Source organism: Necator americanus, chromosome V (genome assembly GCF_031761385.1).
Source record: "Necator americanus strain Aroian chromosome V, whole genome shotgun sequence".
NCBI lineage: Eukaryota > Metazoa > Nematoda > Chromadorea > Rhabditida > Ancylostomatidae > Necator > Necator americanus.
Window position 1 is genome coordinate 33,482,444 of NC_087375.1, and position 20,111 is coordinate 33,502,554.

The 20,111-nt window shown below is 41.5% G+C and overlaps 5 protein-coding genes across 5 annotated transcripts; 3 read left to right on the top strand and 2 right to left on the bottom strand.

Moving 5' to 3' along the window:
- Positions 1 to 315: 315 nt before the first annotated feature.
- Positions 316 to 3,481, top strand: RB195_016005 (uncharacterized protein; the record flags this gene model as incomplete). The annotated part of the gene is made up of 5 exons (XM_013443593.2): positions 316 to 409; positions 2,024 to 2,106; positions 2,887 to 2,935; positions 3,116 to 3,274; positions 3,351 to 3,481. The coding sequence occupies 5 exons, from the start codon at positions 316 to 318 to the stop codon at positions 3,479 to 3,481; spliced, it is 516 nt and encodes a 171-aa protein (XP_013299047.2).
- Positions 3,482 to 7,198: 3,717 nt separating this feature from the next.
- RB195_016006 (uncharacterized protein) lies at positions 7,199 to 11,057 on the top strand (the record flags this gene model as incomplete). The annotated part of the gene is made up of 5 exons (XM_064206971.1): positions 7,199 to 7,286; positions 8,838 to 8,920; positions 10,471 to 10,546; positions 10,604 to 10,759; positions 10,912 to 11,057. 5 exons carry the CDS (start codon positions 7,199 to 7,201, stop codon positions 11,055 to 11,057), a joined length of 549 nt encoding a protein of 182 aa, XP_064062852.1.
- Positions 11,058 to 15,291: 4,234 nt separating this feature from the next.
- RB195_016007 (uncharacterized protein) lies at positions 15,292 to 15,878 on the top strand (the record flags this gene model as incomplete). The annotated part of the gene is made up of 4 exons (XM_064206972.1): positions 15,292 to 15,376; positions 15,433 to 15,515; positions 15,573 to 15,675; positions 15,757 to 15,878. 4 exons carry the CDS (start codon positions 15,292 to 15,294, stop codon positions 15,876 to 15,878), a joined length of 393 nt encoding a protein of 130 aa, XP_064062853.1.
- Positions 15,879 to 18,220: 2,342 nt separating this feature from the next.
- Positions 18,221 to 19,636, bottom strand: RB195_016008 (uncharacterized protein; the record flags this gene model as incomplete). Its single annotated transcript, XM_064206973.1, has 1 exon — positions 18,221 to 19,636. One exon carries the CDS (start codon positions 19,634 to 19,636, stop codon positions 18,221 to 18,223), a length of 1,416 nt encoding a protein of 471 aa, XP_064062854.1.
- RB195_016009 (uncharacterized protein) lies at positions 18,981 to 19,636 on the bottom strand (the record flags this gene model as incomplete). Its single annotated transcript, XM_064206974.1, has 2 exons — positions 18,981 to 18,992; positions 19,043 to 19,636. The coding sequence occupies 2 exons, from the start codon at positions 19,634 to 19,636 to the stop codon at positions 18,981 to 18,983; spliced, it is 606 nt and encodes a 201-aa protein (XP_064062855.1).
- Positions 19,637 to 20,111: the final 475 nt, after the last annotated feature.

Here is a 20,111-nt window from a genome sequence, read left to right on the forward strand (position 1 = left end):
GCTGCGACAGAGACCCTAAGAAATGTTAAGCCAGACCTATTAAAACAGTGGAGTTAATTTTAATTTATGACACTTATTGACTGATATTTCAGCAGTTGTGTTGCTCTTATACATTGTGCATGATATTAAGCCCCTGTACTCCATGCAAATGCAATAAATGAAGCACGTGTGTTTTTTGATTTTAGCACGAGAAACTTCCAGAGTTATATGAATGAATTGAAATTGGTGCAGCTGCTGAATCAAAAACGGGGCCTTTTATACGTCGATCGGACGGAAGCACGAAATCTGCTTGCTATCTGTACTTCAGCTACCTGAATGTCTACTGCACTCGCTGTGTTACTGTTTGTTTTCTTCATCGAAGGAACTCAATCTCAATACGTCCTTACGTGCGGAAATGGAGGAGTCGGGAGTGAGTAGCAACTTAGTAATTAGAATATGTCTGTTTGAAGCCTAAGTGTAGCGTTCTATCGAAATGAAAGACACAATCAGCAGGAAACGTGGGTTGTTGAAATATCTGCTTAATTATATTAATCCGACTAGAAACAAGTGCCAGCGCCTAAATTCTTTTCAATAGCAGCGACTTCTGCAAGAGATACTCAAAACTTCATCACTGTTGCTACCTTCTATTTCGAGCTAGAACAAGAATTACAAAGAATCACGGAACTGACTATGCAACACTGCAGGGTGAGATCTTAATGGATTACAGGGCCCAATTCTTCCCATAGGCAGCGCATGGAAAAATCATGTTTTTCTAAATAGAGTGTAGAAAGCAGTCATATTCTTCACAACTATGTAACCACAGTATTCTCACAAAATCTTCTGAAACAGTAGTTAGGACATCAAAGAAAACAAACAGAAACTGAAGTTTCAAGGACAACGTCACACGTTTTTATGTAGAATGGTGCTAGAATGCACGAACAGTAAAACAAACAATGACTCTATTATGCCACTCTCTCTAGCAAATGACAGAATGAAATCCAAAGGGCAACAGCTGTGTCCATCTAATCTTCTCCAGAGTAGGCATACAAGAGCTAATTAAATGTTGACACTTTGAATGGTGTATTCAGAATCGATATATCATGAAAGCGATAGTTGGAACAGCAGTACAACATCCATCCGCTGATACCCCTGTTTCATGCCTCTCAAGCTCAGGGAGCTGCTTAAAGGCATCACCCCACGAATCTGGAGTGGTACGGATTTGCGGTGGATTATTCGTACACGGGATCATAGATTATGGAGAGGAATGTGATTCCGTCCATTTCTTCTTAATTGCCGTAAAAAACGGCCCGGAAGATGCGGCGCCGCACAGGGCTGGCGCGCTTCAATCGAACTCCTTGTAGAGAATAGTGCGCCGGCACGCTCGAAGCCGTATCTTCCGGGGCGTTTTCTACGGCAGTTAGGAAGAAATGAACGAAATCCCCATAATCTACGACTCCGTATATGAATACTCCACCGGAAGTCCGTACCACTCCAGATTCGTGGGGTGATGCCTTTAAACGGCTGTGATCGAAGCGCTGCGGTGGAACATAGCGATTAAGAGCGAGGCGGGACCCAGAAAAGGATCACCTATCGCAGCAGTTCGCACTGGTTGCACTTCCATCCCAACCGCCAGCTTCATCACACCGCCTCGATGTCAGATCGTACAGTTAATTTGATGAACTCCCAAGAAAACTTATGCGAATTTTCGTGCACGTCACAAATTCACTCATTTAATTCTACAATAATCCACATAAATGGTTTTCACTTTAAACTTAACGGAACAAAATTAAATGTGGTATTAAGTTTTGAAGTGCAGTGTTGTCCATTGCTCTACTGTAAAGTACAAACCGAAACTTCACGTCCTTGTCAGAATCGACCGTATCCCGTGAGACCGTGAGACCGTATCCCTTATTCATTATTTCCCTCGAAGAAAATCCGTTAGATGATTGATGGCAATGATCATTTTAGGATACTTGTCCCGGTAGAGTTCATTAGAGCATGAACATGTTCTTCTTTTGAAAATGATACTTCCGATACTATTTAGTATGCATCGCTGGAGGGTGTAGCTCACCAACTCAACTTTGCATAACAACTGTGTCCGGGCCAATGTGTTGCGAAGTTAGCCAGGTAGGTTTTTAAACGTTTCCTTTAAGCAAATTATTATCCTCGTGATGTAGTCACATGTAGGAACCTTTATTTTTCTTTTACTTATATAACGCAATAAAAAGGTGGGTGTGGTGTAGCGGTTAGAGGTTCCGCTTCCTGCACGGTCGATCGGAGGTTCGAATCCGCCCTAGTGCTCAGCAAGCTTTTCATCCCTCCAGGTCCATAAATTAGTACTAGACTTGTCTAGGAGGATAACAACACTGACTCCACACATCGGCTAGCCACCGCAAGTCATTTTTCGTTCGTAAACTTAAAGCGATTCTGAATTGAAGTGAGCGTGGGGGCGTATCCCAAGTGGATTGGTTAACGCCAGAAACTTTATCTTTTGTCTTTTATATAACTTAATAAAACGGCCGTCAACGAATATTATACAGAAAAATAATAGAAGCATGTATACGGTAAATACGCGTAGCAAATCGTTCGTCGCCAAAAATTTTGGTCCTTCAGTCGCATCACGTCGCGTTAACCGTTCGTCGTTAACAGTAGGCATGACAAATTCTGATCACTCCATGATTCGTCCGAGGTCTATGCAGCGACGGCTGCCGCATTACGAAATTCTCGCGCATCGGTTTGCAACAGCGTACGGAAAAACTTGTAATGCGACAGCCAACGGTACAGAAAACCTTCCCAGCGAGCGAAAATCTTGTGAAATGAAAATAACATTGCATTTGGCTTAGCAATGAGTAGTAGCTAATAATTTTGCGAAAACCTCTTCAAATGGCAACAAAACTTATGTTTCAGATAGTCTACACTGTCGGTCCTGCAGCGCCAGTGGTGGCCCCGCAAGTAGGTTGGTACAGCCAGGCATTCTAAGCATTACGCAGTTCGGAAAATGGAAGCGCGTGAAACCATATAAATATTCCTTGGAGGATTTCCAGTTGGACAGATATCAGCTGTAGCGCATTGAAACTTGTTTCATTAGTATCACGAGATTCACCACTCACACTGAGATGCATACTTTTCATTCCAGTAGCACCTACTGCAACATGCTTCGATAGAGTTGATCCAAGGACCGGTGTTTCGGACTGTCCCAGTAAAGCATTTCTGTGCAACAATCCGTTATATCAGCAATTAATGACAGAACAATGCCCATTGACATGCAACAAATGTACCGGAACAGGAACAACAAGTAAGCATACAGTAAACACATCAAAGAAGACATGCCAAAAAGAAGGCTTCACTCAGACCTAACAGAATTATTTCAGCATGCCGCGATTTCGTTGATCCAAGAACTGGAGTATCGAATTGTCCTCTGCTGGTAGCCTATTGTAGAGATGCTCTGTACGCCCAACTGATGAGAGAGCAATGTCCTAGGACATGCGGTTACTGCGTTTGATTAGTTTCTAATAAAGATTTTGGTATGAGTCTTAACATCTGCTTTTCAACGTTTCAAACAGTAGGATCTTCAAAGACATTTAGAAGTTTTCTTTTTCGACTAGTTCTGTTCATTCTGAAGAAGACCCCCTTTCCCGGTTTTCATATTTCATTCATTCGATATAAGCTAAATTACAATTACTTACATAATTCTCCTAGTGTCACCAAAGTCAGCGCGCTAGAAGTCAGTATATCATTATTTGGGTGAGTATACTTCGCCCTCCTCCTCAAGATATTCTTGGCTTGCTGATTTTTCAGGTAGTACTTCTGCGATACTCTCTGACTCGCCCACATCAGAAGTCACGATTTTCTAGCTCATAGTCGCATGAATTGCAAAAAATGTGCAATGGATACAGTCGGCATTCCCGGTGAAAACTCGAACCTCTTTACCTTTTCCTTTCTATGATTTTTCATCTTCTCGCATAATAGTGCATGTCTTAATGAAGTCATTTTCCATTGGTTTTGCCGTTTATCTTGCGCCAAGGTGACCTCTGTAATATTGGCTCGTAAGCATCTATTTTTTGTTTCATTTTCAAAGCGAATATGCATGAGTGGCATCCTTCGTTGTGCACCATTTGTGTTCCCGTTGTTCGTGAATTTGCTCGAGCGGATATCAGTAATACATACATTTGTCCCGACTGCGTGCGAAAGTTACCCAGTGGGTTCTCTTCCTGCAAGGGACTCGAAGATGATCGTATTCTTTCTCTGACGGACTTTTTGAAGAGGTCTGACCATTTTTCAGTCGCTTAGCTTTCAGCTTTGCTCCAGCGATTGCCGTCAAAACGCATCACGTGCACGACGCTCCTAATTCCACTTTCCTTGGTATATGTGACAGCATCTCTGAACATTTATCGGTGATATGGGAGTGAACTTTGAATCTCTTCTTTGACTTGGGCAAAGCGGGGTACCCCTAGCACCAACCTTTCAAATGCGCGTTCTATGACGCTGATCGCATTTTCCTCCTGCTTGCGACATGCCCAAGTTTCTGAAGCACTCGTTTCCACCTGCCCAACTCCGAGGTCAGATCGCTCATCATGTTAATTTCCCGACCAAGATATGCATAGCTAGAGCATTCGAATATAATCGTTTCGTTGACCGTGGATGGGGCATCGGATACCCAACTGTTTCTCATGAACACTCCAGGTTCGGCTGGATATCGATATTTCTACACGTCTACACAGACGAGTATTCGCTCCGCTTGATTGATGTTTGATGTTATGCGAACAATGTCATCAGCAAAACGAAGATGGTGTAAATCCCGGTTCTCAACTTTCACTCACGAAGGCAATACGTGAAGACGACACATAATTCAACATTAAGAACAAAATGTTAAGTATGAACAAGTGCCAGTTCTACGCCTCAGACTATGCGAAATTGGCGCTTGCACATTTTTACTATGCACAAGCTCCGACTTCATATAAACTGCAAACGCGACTCATATCGGATGCCCACTGTTGTTGCTGATGGCAACTCAGATGCATAAAGTGGGCTCCTTAAGGTGTTTGGAATGTTGGCGGCAGTACATTCTGACACTTACAGGAATTGATGACTACTAGGACTCTTTCTCATTTGACTCAAGTGTTCTAGTCACCAAATTTGTAGAGACGCAAGAAAACGTCACCGATGCCGCTTCTGGCGGTACCCCGCCCTTGAGATCAAACAACGAGAGGGTTCCAACACTGAGACGTGTTCAGAATAACAGAGAAACAGCCATTTCTTTTCAATTTCAGTGGCTACAGATGCAGAAAAGATACCAAGAGTTCAAATATGTCACTGAGGATTGAGTAATTCATTTCTACGAAAACAGGGTCCGTAGAACAAAGATTGTGCATTCACACTTAACACCGCTCTGTGGAACTATTTCTGGATTTGCCAGAAAACGAATGTTAAATAGGAGATAAGAGGCAGTTGCGAGCACGTACCCAGATCCCAACGGCCACGGAGTTCTCTCCTCGCAACACATATTTACAGTTGCAAGGTATTTCATAGTACTGAAACAACGTGTGAGATGTGGAGAGCACATCTGAAGCATCCTACAAAGGTTATTTAATTTTACTCATTATAATTCCGCCACGTAGGGGCCCATAATAAATTAATTTATCTTGCTCTACGCCCTCCATCTAGACCGTAACTAAAACGTGAGACGAAGGCACTCTATGATTTATGAGGCGAAACCATGAAAACACCTACCACAAGCAAGTAAGTATGAATAACAAAGGAATTTATAGACATCCCGCTTATAGAGGTATCCAAAACCAGATAAGGCGTCGACAGAAAATGACACTTAAAGTAATAAGCACTTGTCTCAAAGCGTATTGAATGCATTGAAACTTAAAGGTCTCGCAGATGGTGTCGGGTTTCAGGTGGGTTTTGCCTATACAGGGTCGTAGATTGTGAGGAAGAGGGTGATTCCGTCCGTTTCTTCCTGTATCAGTGGACAATCCCAGAATGCTGTTTCTTATGACGGCTTCCGTTGCAAAGCGCAACGTTTGCGCCCCGTCCAATCCCGCTCCGGCTGCGACTCGTCGAAAAACCATTCTAACGAATCATAGGCGGAGGCCGGTGCAACGGTGACGCGCTGCAGTTGAGGACGTCGTAAGAAACAGCGTTCGAGGGTTGTCCGTTTCCACCGATACCGGGAAGAAATGGACGGAATCACCCTCTGCCCACAATCTACGACCCCGTATAGGCATAACCCACCTGAAACCCGTACCACTCCAGTTTCGTCTTCCTTAATCGTTAACTTGATTTGTATAAATGATCTAGCACAAACCAAAATCACAGCACACACACAATGGAGTCACTTATGTGCTTTTTTTTGAATTTGGATGGGTTCTGATATGTGTTATATGTGCAGATATAAGCCGTGTCGGTAAAGACAAATTAAAGAGAGTTTAATTGATTTTTCTTCATTGAGACTGTGTTAAACCAGTATACGTCACGACACATGCAGACAATGAGTGTTGTGTACTCAAGCCTTTTGTGCCAATACCATGGTGCAGCAGAGCCAATATGGTGTGCCATAGGCGATAGTCCTGAGAAAACATTCAAAAGCATGGCTTGCCACTCCATGCAGGGTGCACGCCTTTTCCTTGTTGGAGCGAGCAGTGGTATTATTCAAAAAGTCATGAAACCCGGCAGTTAAATGCTTTACACAAGTTTTTCTACGAACCTTCATAGCATGTGCATGTATACTGGATGGGTGAAATAGACTCAGCTTGTACAGTCAACCTACATGCCATTAAAATACTAAATTAAATTACTAAATTATTAAACACTTTTAAAGCTCTTTAGTAAGGAAATATATTTACATATTACATTTATATTTTTATTTTTTATTTATATTTCTTAGGAAAAGTTCAATTTCACGCATAAGAAGCACTTTCCACACGTCGTAATGCTAAAATGTCAACAAGGCATCTTGTTTTGAGTATTACCAACGACATTTTGTGACTGATAAGACCCTAACACTGTGGAAGCGTAGAATTTCAACTCACGCCACCACTTCATATCTACTGCTATCGCGAAGTAAATATACCGAAATTTATTCGCAGCAGCAGGAACTCCTGAATCTGAGCTCGTCTGCAGTAATTGATCCAGCTGTTGCGGCTAAAAAATTGACGTTATAAAATCAGCACGAAACGAATTTATCCCGACAAGCTACAGCTTTACCAAAACGATGGCAGTCAGTTCTCTTCTTGCACTGCTTTTCTTCGTTCATGTGACTGGAGCGCAGTATCTTGCATGCCGTAATGGAGGACAAGGACGTAAGTGCGGACATTGCATTTTCGTATCTCTTAATCGGTATTACCACGGTTCAAATATGAATGAGACATGTCCGACAAAAAATGTCCACAGAATCCATGATGAGCTTCATCGCTTGTTCTGGTGTACGTCGCACACCTTCGTCCAGGCCTTATCGCAAAACTGACAATTTTTAGAGTCTTCGCAGGACAACAGAGAGTTATGGTTGTAGATTACAAGGAAAAGCGTGGCCACGCTCAACTCCCCTTAATAGCAGTAAGAAACGGCGTGGGAACCACTTTAGTATCTACGAAGTAAGTTAGAATGCGCTATCCTTGTACACGCCTCGGTCCTTTTCTTCTCCTCTTCCTCGGCAGCCTATTCATTGATTTTTCTTGGATACGGTGCAGAGGGAACACATTAATTCTCGAACGCTCGTTTGTGGAAGCGGTACGTAACCAAGGGTTGTGTGTTCTAAAGTACCTTGTGAGAAATTAGACGCTTCTACGAAATTTCTAAGGACGAATAGGGAGATGTAAGCGTGGCTACGCTCATACTTGTAATCTGCAATCGAAACGCTATATTGTCCCACGGAGATCTCACTTTTTTAAAACTTTTTTTCGTTTTCTTTTTAAACTTTTCTCCTGCACTTGTAAAGAGCAATAGCGTAAGATCAAAATGAAAGTGTGGCGTACACCAGAGTAAATCACGAAGCTCACATGGATCCTGTGAACATTTTTTTTGGAGCCGCCACATTCATTTCATCCATATTATCCATATTGACCCCTACGTCGTCAATTTCCTGTGAATTAAGCCATTTCTTCTGCCCAAATAGTGTCTCTTCCTTCAAAAATCGCTTGTAGAGCTTTTATGATTCGCTTCATTTTAGAGGATATAAAAATAAGAACATTCTAATGTTCTAGCCAAATCTATTCTATGGCCCTAAATTAATCTCATAGTGCGCCCTGGTAAGGGCAGATAACGTCCGCGACCCTTCCAGCCTCAATAGCTGGTCTCGAAACTCTCGGTGGGTGGATCGGTGGTGTCATTGCCCGCCCTTACAAAGAAAAATGATAAAAAAAAGTCTTTAGCGTCGATGAGTTATTTTAGATGCGCCAACGCGTTCCGTTTCAGTTCAGTATCGCTTGATATTTTCGACGCGTACGCGGCTCGTACAGTGAGCTGCTGCTTTGGCCAGTAAATATCGCATGTCAGTGTTCTTCTACTTCCAGAAAAGTCTAGCACCAATTTAGCGAGCCCGCAGAGACGAAAGGCCTGCTGTCTCGGTGCTATGAAAGAAAAACTGGTTATAAATACATTCACTCCGTGACCGTCAATCATCAAACTTTAGGATTCATCCGGGAATCCTAGTGTTTGTAACCGTGCTGCAATTATTTAATGCCAATCCAATTTTTAATCCTAGCGCGTGAACCTGAAGGAAGAGCTGCCAAAGTCTCTGACATAAAAGAAACATAGTCTAAACTCCAAAAATGAATCGAATTAAAAATCACTGAAAGGATCGTTAAAAACAGATGTGAAGATTTCTGATAAAAATTGAAAATATTTAAATTAAGCATGTCTACCTAACCGTATCTGTGCTCCTGGGGCTCTCTGCATACCAACGATAGTAGGAGATGTGTGCTGCGAATTGGCTCAGGTACTCCAGTTTTATAAATATATAATTGATTATTTGTTTCATAATGCATTTGTTGTATTAGACAACAACGATAGGATTGATGTGACTAAACTAATGCTCCTTAATAATTGAAAGAGAATGCCCAGCTCGAAATCTACTCCTACATTTTTTGTCGAGTTCGGATCTGTGAAACTGATTGACTGTGTTCGTAATGGTCTAGATGAATCACTTCGAAAACAATGGACGAAGAGCCGACGAAGGGCTCCAAAATTCAGATTTGTTAACGAATGTTCGTCGTACGTTTCTAAGCATGACGCACCGATGGAAATCACATGAAGAGAGCGAATTTGATCGCTAGATTTTTCGATATGAATGTCGAACGTCGCTTGATTTATCGATATCGATCCTAGCAATTTGTCCAGCAAAATGGCGATAAAAGCCAAAGCTCAATGCTCTACATTACCGTTTGACCATCTCCCATACAGTTCGGCGCGGCAAACTATAAACACACTTTAGATGAAGGCAAGTCCATCGAACAACTAAAGACCACGTCCCCCACCCACGCCCTCCACTCCTACCTCGTTTTTACGTAGAAATTGTACGAATAATCAATCAAACCTACCTCGTATCCTCTTAACACCAAAATGAACTTGATTTTAACATTAGGAAAAACGCCACTTCTGTAAGTATAGGCAGAAAAGTGGAGAGCAGACTAGATCTATATAGGCCAATATCATTCCGTAGGTCTCCTCCAAACGCAACGCAGTGCAAGGGATCAACGCAACCGGGTAACTTCACGCACCTGTTCCGAGGAGCAAGCTCCCAAGATAACGTAGTGGGAGACTCATGGGCTTCAAAAAGAATGCAAAGGATCCTCTCATTTGGTTACTTTACTATGTAAAGCTTGAACGTGCCGCTCCCCTGTCCTCTATCGTAAGCGGCGACGTACCTTACAATCAATGGTTTTCTTAACTAAACTGTGTTAGAAGTGCAAAATTTCGAGTTTCCTTGAATATTGGCATAGAGATTGCAATTTATCGATAGTCAATTTAGCAACAGCCAAGATCGTTAACAACCTTTATTACGGCTAACGTTTCGGCGTCGTCGCCTTCGTGAGAACCTGGAAAGTCAGATCATTTGTGATATATCCTCTCAAATGCCTCATCCAGAACAAGTCACCATTCCCTAAGATACCACATCCAAAATCGAAACCAAAAGAGTCCAAAACGTTGTGCTTACCCAGGTGGCCGCGTTGCCGTGATATTAGCGGTTCTCCGCGTGATGAAATCGCTCCGCTAAATTAAAGGGTGTTACTGTGTAGGTGACATCCTTGAATTTCGTTCAGGAATGAATCATTAAATGAGCTAAGCGCATCACTTTCCGTACGATCATTGTTTGCATTTTACCAAAATGAAATGTGTGATCAAGCATAGTTATTTTATAGATATGTGAAAATATTTGTAGCTCATCAAGGCGTCAGCAAGTGAGTAGAGATGGTGTTCCAGCAAAGGAAATTTGCAAATATGTTCAATGTGACTAAGAATGAGAGTTTTTAAAAACAACACTTCCAGATCGTTCTTCCCGGCGTACCCACAACAACAACAGCAGCTCCAGTGCTACCTCCAGTGGTCACAGTACTTCCAGCAAGTACGTTGTACTCGTGGACTACGTACTTCACATCCATATAATACTTAATACATTTAGCTTGTGTGGATAAGGTAAACCCAAGAACCGGAGTCTCGGATTGTCCTCGGTTGGCCTATCTTTGTAACAATGCTGTTTACTACACGCTTATGACAGAGCAATGTCCAAGGACATGCAATAGATGCACTGGTGTAGGTGTTGCACCGGCACCAGGCGGTATGAGATCTACATTACATATTATCTATTATATTCAATCATATTATATTCAACATATTCATTATATACATATATCGATCCATTATAACAAAATAAATACATAATAGAATATGATTAAGGATTTATTGAACGACTAGAAGCACTTTTTCCAGTGGTAGTGGGAACAACCTGCCAAGATTTGGTCGACTACCGAACCGGAGTCTCGAATTGCGCTCAGATGGCTGGTTACTGTCGGAATCCAATCTATGCGACATTAATGAGGCAACAATGTCCCAGAACGTGTGGATACTGCGTTTGATACTAGTGACAGAATAAAGAATTGTGTAGAACATTTTATTTTTGTCCCAAATTCATCGCAACAAGAAGGATTTGACTTTCATACCGTGCATATGTACAGAAACTAACTACTTTAAAGTGCTTCTGAAAATTGAGAAAAAGAAATTGAAGAGAATAATAGTAGAAGAAGTAAATAACACTAATGGAGACTTACAAGAAATATCCAGATCGAATACGACAACATACATTTAGATTTCAGTCCTCCATATACCTATCCAGTAAACAAAAACGAGTTTTAAAATCAATATTGAAGAAAAAAATTGCTTCCGATATGTTCTCAGTCACCTATTTTCCTCATTTTTACAACGAAAAAAAAGTGAGAATCATCTCTAATGCGTATACATGCAAGTATACGTGAAAATAGAAAGAAAATGTCAAATTTCGAGGAGAATCGGTTCGATTCCAATCAGGATGCTCCAAAATTTCGGTCATATTTAGGAATGTCGCTTTAAAATCGGATCAGAAAGCTCATTATCAAGGACTCGCTATTTGTTATTGCTTGCTGATTTAATTTACCTGATTTTTCTAAGACCTAGTGAAAAACTAAATCTTAGGAGTTAGATCGGATAAGCATATCAGATTTCTTATATATCCATTTGTCGTTATCGATAATCGAATCCTAATATTCAGAGGCGCTGCTCTCGACTTTTCCTTGCATTTGAGCTCACCCTTCCGATAACCTTAAACCTTCAACCGCATTTTACTTTTACTAGCGTCTATGGAACTCTCTATCTATTGTACTGTACTGTACTGTACTGTATAATACTCAAATCTGTACTTGAATCGAATATTTTGCTACTGTAGACAACCCTCTCAGATAGTTTCTTATCCAGTTCACCATGGATTCACCTAGCTCGCACTTTTATTCAACCAAACAACCCATTCAGCATCTTCTCTGGAGCACTTTTGGTAGGGATTTTTTGGTTTCAGGTCTACACAATTGGTTGTATCGTTCAATTTTGCTTAAACAGTAATGTGTTTCGACCACACTTGGTTACGGGGATGGATAGAAACCGGACGAAAAATATGGAACGGTAGACAAGAGTGTTCAAACACTGCAACTGCCTGTGATCCAGAAATCTCTCGCGACATACCCCTCAACACAACGTAGATAGGGTCTCGAGGTGTGTAGAAAAGATGCGAATTGCCGTTCACGGTCAATCAGCTATCTATCAAGACCTTTGTGGGTTTTGATCTACGTGATCATTTACGGGTCACATCTTATTTTGTGCTAATGGAGGAATTCCATCAAACGTCGGAACGCTAATATCACGGTGACACAGCTACTGAGGTAAACACAACGATTTGAGCTCGTTTGGTTCCTTGTTCCGGATGTGATCACTTATAGGGAGGAGGGGTAACCTGCTCTAGACGAGGCGTCTGCGAGGTGGCTCTGCGAACGTTCTCACTTTTCATGTTCTGACGAAGGTGACGACGCCGAAAATTTAACTGTAGTAAAGAAAGTGTGGAAAAATCTTTGTTCTTACCTGACCTACTTCATCGACATAGTAGATTCGACTGTATTTCTTCATCTTCTTCTTAGCCAAAATATTTAGTTGGTCTACGATGGCTGCTTGAACTAAAACTTTAACTTAACTCACCTTAAATGTAACGATAATCAATGATTCCTTTCGTCAATGTAGAGATTAACACTTCTATGAATCTTCTGTGAATGTGAAAGACGAATTTTGGAAAAACTAAGGAAAGAAACAGCACAAAACCGAAGACGTTCAAAAAAAAAGAGGAATGCTCATAACTCTAAAGATTTCCATTGGTTGAAGCTCATTTATCGAAGCAGAAACCATTAGTATACCTTCTAGATAACATGTTATCGAGCTACTGTACATTAGTTCTAGGGTTTCAACAGGCCAAATGACAAGCGTTCGTCTTAGCGTGCTCCAAGGTTACGATGGTTTTGACGTTTCTACGACTGAAACAATGTTCAACTCGGTTACGTCTTCTTTGGTCACATTATGAGAAGAGGGGATTCATTACATCGTCTGAATGGGGGTGATAATGTAATATATGAGCACATTTGACGTTGACAGGCATTTCAGTCGAGACGTAAAGTTAAGCCATTAATGAAACGGCGACGGATTGGCAGATTCTATGCGAGTTAATACTGAAGATTGAGACGGCGATTAGAAAGAAATGAGCGAGATCCCACCGATTTCTGCAATCTAGGACCCCGTATAGTTTTGGCCGGTGGAAATCCATACCACCCCAGATTCGTGGGGTGATGCCCTTAATCGGCACGCCGTTGTTACGGCCTAATACGGCTATTCGCATATTCGCTGCGGTGTAGTACTTGAACATATCCGAGCCCATCCTGTTCGACAAGAGTGGCGCTTTCCACTGGAACTCGTCGTAGAAAACAGCGTCCCGGAACGCTCAGAGTTCTGCGGGAGCGCGCCACGCTAGGGCACGCGCTGCATCTTCTGAGCGGTTTTTCACGGCGATTAAGAAGGGAAAGAAATGGCCGGGATTCCACCCGTTTCTACAATCTACGACCCTTCATAGCGTTTGGCCATTGGAAGTCCACTGCTCTGCTTGTAGGAAAAATTTATGAAACACCTTAAAAGTTCTATAGTGAAATCCCACGAAGACCCATAGATTCCCATATAGGTGCCACTCTAAAGTCGCGTTTTCTTAGCTTGAGGTTCGCATCATTCAAAAATAATTCGAATATAGCATTCCATTTCACTATATCTATTAAAGAGTCATTCTATAATATATTGCAAACAAACCAGTCTGCACTCTCGCAATTAAGGATCACTTGAATCAATGTTTAGCAACTTAACCTGCACAAAAGCATTGCCAGGGATCTACAGGGGAACCCTGGTAAAAACGTCCATCCGCTTGCATCATTCTCAAACATCGGCGATATCCGATTGGATCCAAGAATTTAAAAAAAATGTAAATGAATCGAGCACAAACGCAATCCGATAAAGGATCGCACGATTTACGTACATATTCGATTGCTGTTCTCGAAATTGAAAGAACAATGGAAGTTTTTGGGACAACCGATGTAAATTACAGAGTGCGGAAGAGGTTCGAGCAGATAACAAGTTTACTTGTACATTATATATACAGACTTAAATAATTTATGCACACACCAGAAGTGCAAGAAAAAAAAAACTGGTAATAAGAAGACTTTCGAATTGAAACAAAATGTGATGTGAATCGCTACAGGAGAAAACTTCAATGTTTCGGGAATATCGGTCGAAAAAGAAATTTCAAAAATGCTGCACAAATATATTAAACCCCCGTATGACAAAATTCAAATATTTGTCCATGTTGAAAATGAATAGCAATACCGAGAACAATCAATAAAAATGAACAGACTGCAGCTATTATTTTAGAAAAGAAGATCCACAAGTGATCAAAACGAAAGCACTGAGGAGAAGTACTTGAAAATGAGAATATATAAAAAAAGGGATAAGGTGCAGTGGCCTCACGCTGCAGCCAACTTCGAGTTGGCCATCGCAATCTGAGCGTAGCGACCGATACATGGCGCCGTTCACCTCCTCGAATTCAACAAGCGGCTTGGCTTCGGTCACTAACTGCCCAGTTTGGGTCGATAAAGAAATTTCAAAAATCCTGCACAAATATATTAAACCCCTCGGTACCTTCGATTTGACCACTTGTGGAGGAGTCTGGGTTGGGAAAACCTATTCCTTCGACCAATAGACACAAATATATTAAACCCCTCGATACTTTCGTTTTGACCACTTGTGGAGGAGTCTGGGTTGGGAAAACCTATTCCTTCGACCTCGTCCCAATAGCCCTCCACTTGTTCCGGACCTTTAAGCATTGGTTGATGCAAAAACTTTTCAAATCTTTCACATATCTGAAATCTGCCGTTGAGTTGTTCTTCAAGTCTCAGCCCCAAGAAACTTCTGTTCCCAGGGAACTGTAAACTTCTTTGAAAGATGGAACACTGTAAGAGGAACTTAGGGCAAAAACATGTACGGATGACCATCAATACGTGATTAAGTAATTATCTTGTTGTGAAAGATATGCGAGTGTAAAAAAAGTTGACAATCCAATATATCAAATACATAAAAAATGAACAATGAGTAGGTAGAAGGATCACCTCATAATACGTAAACAATTTGACATTTATATAGCTAAACAAACGGAGTCCAAAATACTGTCATGTGCCACCCAAACCTCTACCTTTTTCTCTGTTGCTCATGATACCATATTGGCTGGTCACGCTTCTTATTCCTTTATATGTGCATTCGCAACTTCATTACTGTGAACAACCTGCATCAGAAGGTAAGTACGAAAGAACCGAGGAGTACTCTCTTTCTTTTCTGGCATTTTTTTTTCAGTTTGTCCTGTTAGTCGGTGCACTTCACCAACGGACTTATGTATCTCCACGAAGGAAGGCAAAGTCTGCTGCAATAGAGATAAAGTAGGTGAAGTTCTGCTTTCATAGCAAAAATAGCAGTAGCAAGAGTCAATAATTCAGGTTAGAGTTTTGGTAGCTCCGTCAGGAGCGAGTGGAGAAGACCTTTCAAACGCCAACACTTTTTCAACTACAGCATGCGTTCCTACGAGTTCAAATCCATGCAGTGAGTTTTATTTGAAACACAATATTTATATAAATATTGCATGTTATCTGCTTCTTATACCAGATCGATTCCTAAATTCAGAAGCTTACAGTCTTTATGAGGCGTACATGATTAAAATGCAAAAATTCTCGAAAACACTCAAGTTGGTCGAGTTTTTTTTTTCGCGATTTACTGACAGAAGTGCACTTAAGTTAGATCAGTAGAACATGCAGTAACTTAGAGTCTTGAATGTTCTAAAGACGATATGCGAAACGATAATGCAGTTATTATTACGATAAAAGGATAAAAGGATAAAGTCACTGGCGTATCAATCCACTTGGGATGCGCCAACGTGTTTTACTGGAATTCGTAATCGTTGAGGTTTTGAAACGCGCGTTGGTCTATGTTGGGACCAAAGGCTTGGTTTGCACTGGGGCGGTTCCGAACCCTCCACCGTGTGGCTACAACTGATTTCTAACCGACTGCACCACACCCCTGCAAGTGACCAAATATTGCGATTAATGATATAACACAACTATTTATTGCTTTCTGGTTGTTAAAAGAACCATTTAGAATCTAGAATTAAATAAAGATAACTAGCCAGTTAGTTAAGTTAGTAGAGTCCTAAAGTACTAAAGAAGCGTGTTCAAAACAGTTTATACAATACGCATATTTCAAGGATAAACTACTCAAGATATCCATAGACAAATGAATGAACAATTTCTAACGATAGTGTTGATTCCTCTGCGCCATATTGTCGTTCAGTTCACTTTTGATCGCGTTCTGCTTCTCGCTTTCACGTCTTCGTATTCCACCGTTCAACCGTAAATATCTATACCCTTTCTGCACAGTCGACATTAAATCTGAACTTAGAATAATGTGTGTTCCGGCTTACTTGACTTAATCGCTTAACATCTATTTTTGCTTGGCGCGATTCCCGCAAACCAAGCCTTGTACTTGACAGGAACGTTGTTTGAATTTTTCGATCTTCAGCAACAATTAATCATCTGTAACTGTTCCGTATCCTGCAAGAGTTCACATTGAATTAGCTGTCCACTCCCGCTGTCCTAAAATTTACTCCTCATCATTCCCAACATTCAGAACACTCGCTCTTAGTCACGCAGAACGAGTTGGAAAGTGTACTAGTGTAGTGTACTAATCTCCTCATCACGAGACCGTTTTCAACGCGTTCTGGGAAGAAGCAAAGACAGTATTGTATTACCAGTTTTTAGACGACGGTGCAAAATATTTATGCCTTCCACATTTTGTGGTACATCACATCCGCGAAACGTTCTTCGATGGGGCATTCTCTGGGCGGTAGGTAGCCAAGCAGCCACCTAACCATCTTCCTTTTATCAGAGCTCGACTATGTATGCTACTCCCGTAGAAAGTACTGCCTACGTCTTAGATTCGTAAGTCATGAGAATTTGGAAAAAGGTCAGGCGGTATTAGTAACTCAGGAAATGAAATAGCCCATCCTTGATGTATATCATTCTGGCAGGTAATTTTGTCAAGCACCTGAAGATCTAGAGCTGTGTAGATGAAGAAATCAACGGATCATCGAAATCATCGTCTTGTTAAGGTTGTTTTTGAGGGTGCTCATAGACCTAAACTGGAGAAGATGTGTAATAAAAAGAAAATCTGGACGGAAAAGGTGAGGGGAGATCTGAAGAAACTTGGCGTCTACGAACAGTTCAGGCGAGACGTAACGTTTCGCAGAATATGGAACAGCGACGGACGGACGAATTCTGTGCGAGTTCTAGCGTAAGACCGAACTATTAGATGGGCTAAAATATGTTCAAGAACGACTCTCCCAAGCAAAGATGCGGATAAGCCGCATAAGGCCATAAAATCGCCGTTTAAATCAAGTTAAATCAGGTAACGTCATTCTTAAACAAATATCTCGAATATCAGAACTCCTCTACAAGTTAAATCACCTTCCTGATTTCCGATAAAAGTTGCAAGAAAACCCACATTTTTTAATTATCAGAGAGGCATAGTCAAAAAACAACAGACCGTAGCTAGGTTGGACACGAATTTCGCACGTAGCGCAGTTGGAATTGAACACTTTACACAGGTACCGGAACCACAATTGATAATCTCATCGACGACAAGACTTTAATATTCTTTTTCTTGAAACAGACAACCTTTTCAACTCGCCGAGCCGACATAAAACGTTCAGCGCCAACTGTAGCTCTGTATTGATTTGACAACAACACTTTTGGCGTGTCCGAAATCGGATCCTCACCGATTTCGAATTGCAGTAAAACGCGTTTTCGCGACCCAAGTGGACTGATACATCAAAGGCTTTATTCTTACCCTTTTTACCCTCTACAGGGAAGTATATTCCAAATATTTCGTTTTGGATATTAAGAGAGAGCTTTTTTTTTAAGAGAAAACGCCACATCCAACGACCATCACACCTCCCGATGGAAAGGCGAGAATCACCACAAAAACATCGTCAAAAGCTGCGGACATCACACTATCACTACCGGTGACACCAACAACTAAATCCTCAAAGAATTCCACACCTCAAAAATCTCAAAGAAACTCGCCATTCATGTCGTCAACAACAATAGTCACATCCTTCAACGACACCAATAGGTCCAAACATAGCAGGAAGCTCGACATCCACACCGAGCACTGAAATAACCCCAAATACACCGAGAACACTAACAACTCCTTCAGAAATCTCCACATCTAAAAATAGCAGGAAAAGCTCACTATCCGCACCAGTTATTCCAACAACGACTTCAAATAAACTACCATCTATGGAATCGAAAACGGCCCCACGAAGTACGCCTAGCATTCCTACAACCCCATCGACATCGCCTACAACAACAACCCCATCTAGATTGTCTAACCAAACTAGATCTTCAAGAACAAAACCAAAACACACACGGAACTCGCCATATAAGCCATACTCTTCCAAAACTTTGTCCTCAAGGAAACCAACAACTCCAAAATCCTCAGAAAGATCGCCATCTGAGCCATCCCCTTCAACAACCTCAACATCGAAGAAATCTACAACACTGAAACCCACGAGAAGCTCTACATCTACACCACTCATTTCAAGTACTCTCTCTTCAAAGACAACTACTCCTGGAAAAGTTACCAGAACCCCGCCGCCCAAACCATTCACTTCGAAAACTTTGTCCTCAAGCAAATCTACAACTCCAAAATTCATCGGGAACTCGCCGTCCAAGCAACTCAGCCCAAAAACATCACTTACGAAGAAATATACTTCCACAAAATCCAGAGGAAGCTCGCCTTCCAAGCCATTCAATTCGACATCTCCATCGACGGAGAAATCCACATTACCAAAATCAACGAAAAGCCTGCCATCTCCACCGCAGCCTCCATCAACTCCCTCTTCCGTAAAACCTACATCTCCAAAATCCAAAGTAAGCTCGACATCTAGCCCATCCACATCAACAACACCATCGACACAAAAATCTACTTCACCAAAATCCAAAGGAACCTTGTCATCTGCACCACACTCTCCAACAACCTTTACACGGAATAGTCCGACCAGTCCTTCGAAGGAAAGGACATCTCCAGCACCGAAATCGATCTCGCCATCTACACTACACTCTCCAGCAGCACCACCTGCACCAAGTACTCCGACAATGACATCGTCAAAGAAACCTACGTCTCCAACGCCAAAATCGATCTCGCCATCTACACCGACCACTGCAGCAACCACGTCCGCACCGTCTTCTCCAATAACTTCGCACACACCGAGCACCCCGACGAGTCCCTCAGAGAAAATGACATCCCAAAAACCCCCAACCAACTCCCCATCTACACCGAGTACTATAGCAACATCATCTTCAAGGAAACTGACATCTTCGAAACCTGAGACAAATTCCCCATCTTCAATGAATCCAACAACTGCAAAACCTAGAACGAACTCCCCATCTGTAGCAACCACAGGAAAGCCTACATCACCAGGTGGAAATGAGAGTAAGCCATTTATCATCCCTTCAAAAGTTTCACCGTCTAAAGGGCCCTCTATAGCTAATCTTAATTAATTTTCAAATCGTCTAGATCTTACTGCACTAAAAAGTTTTTAATGACTCGGAAATCTCTTTTGGGCAGAAAAATGCCTCTGTTTTTGGTTTTGTACTTATTTGAAACCTCATGTTTTCAAATCTTTTCAAGTAGCAATATTCATTCCTTCATTTTTCAGTGTGCTCTAAAATGTTGGTATGAGTAAGTCTAGCATTTTTTCGGGATTATCTATGTTTCGTAAATTTCGCGGTTTTTTCATCTATCTTAAAGAACACTTGTCAGAATCGAAGAAATTTACTAATTACGCGGAAATATCTCACACACAAAGAAATCCTGGTATCACCTATTTTATCAAGAACTATATAGAACGAATTACTTTACTCATTCATCGTGTCATATTTCTGACGCAATTCCTGTACAGGAGTTGTGTCATCCTATACGGT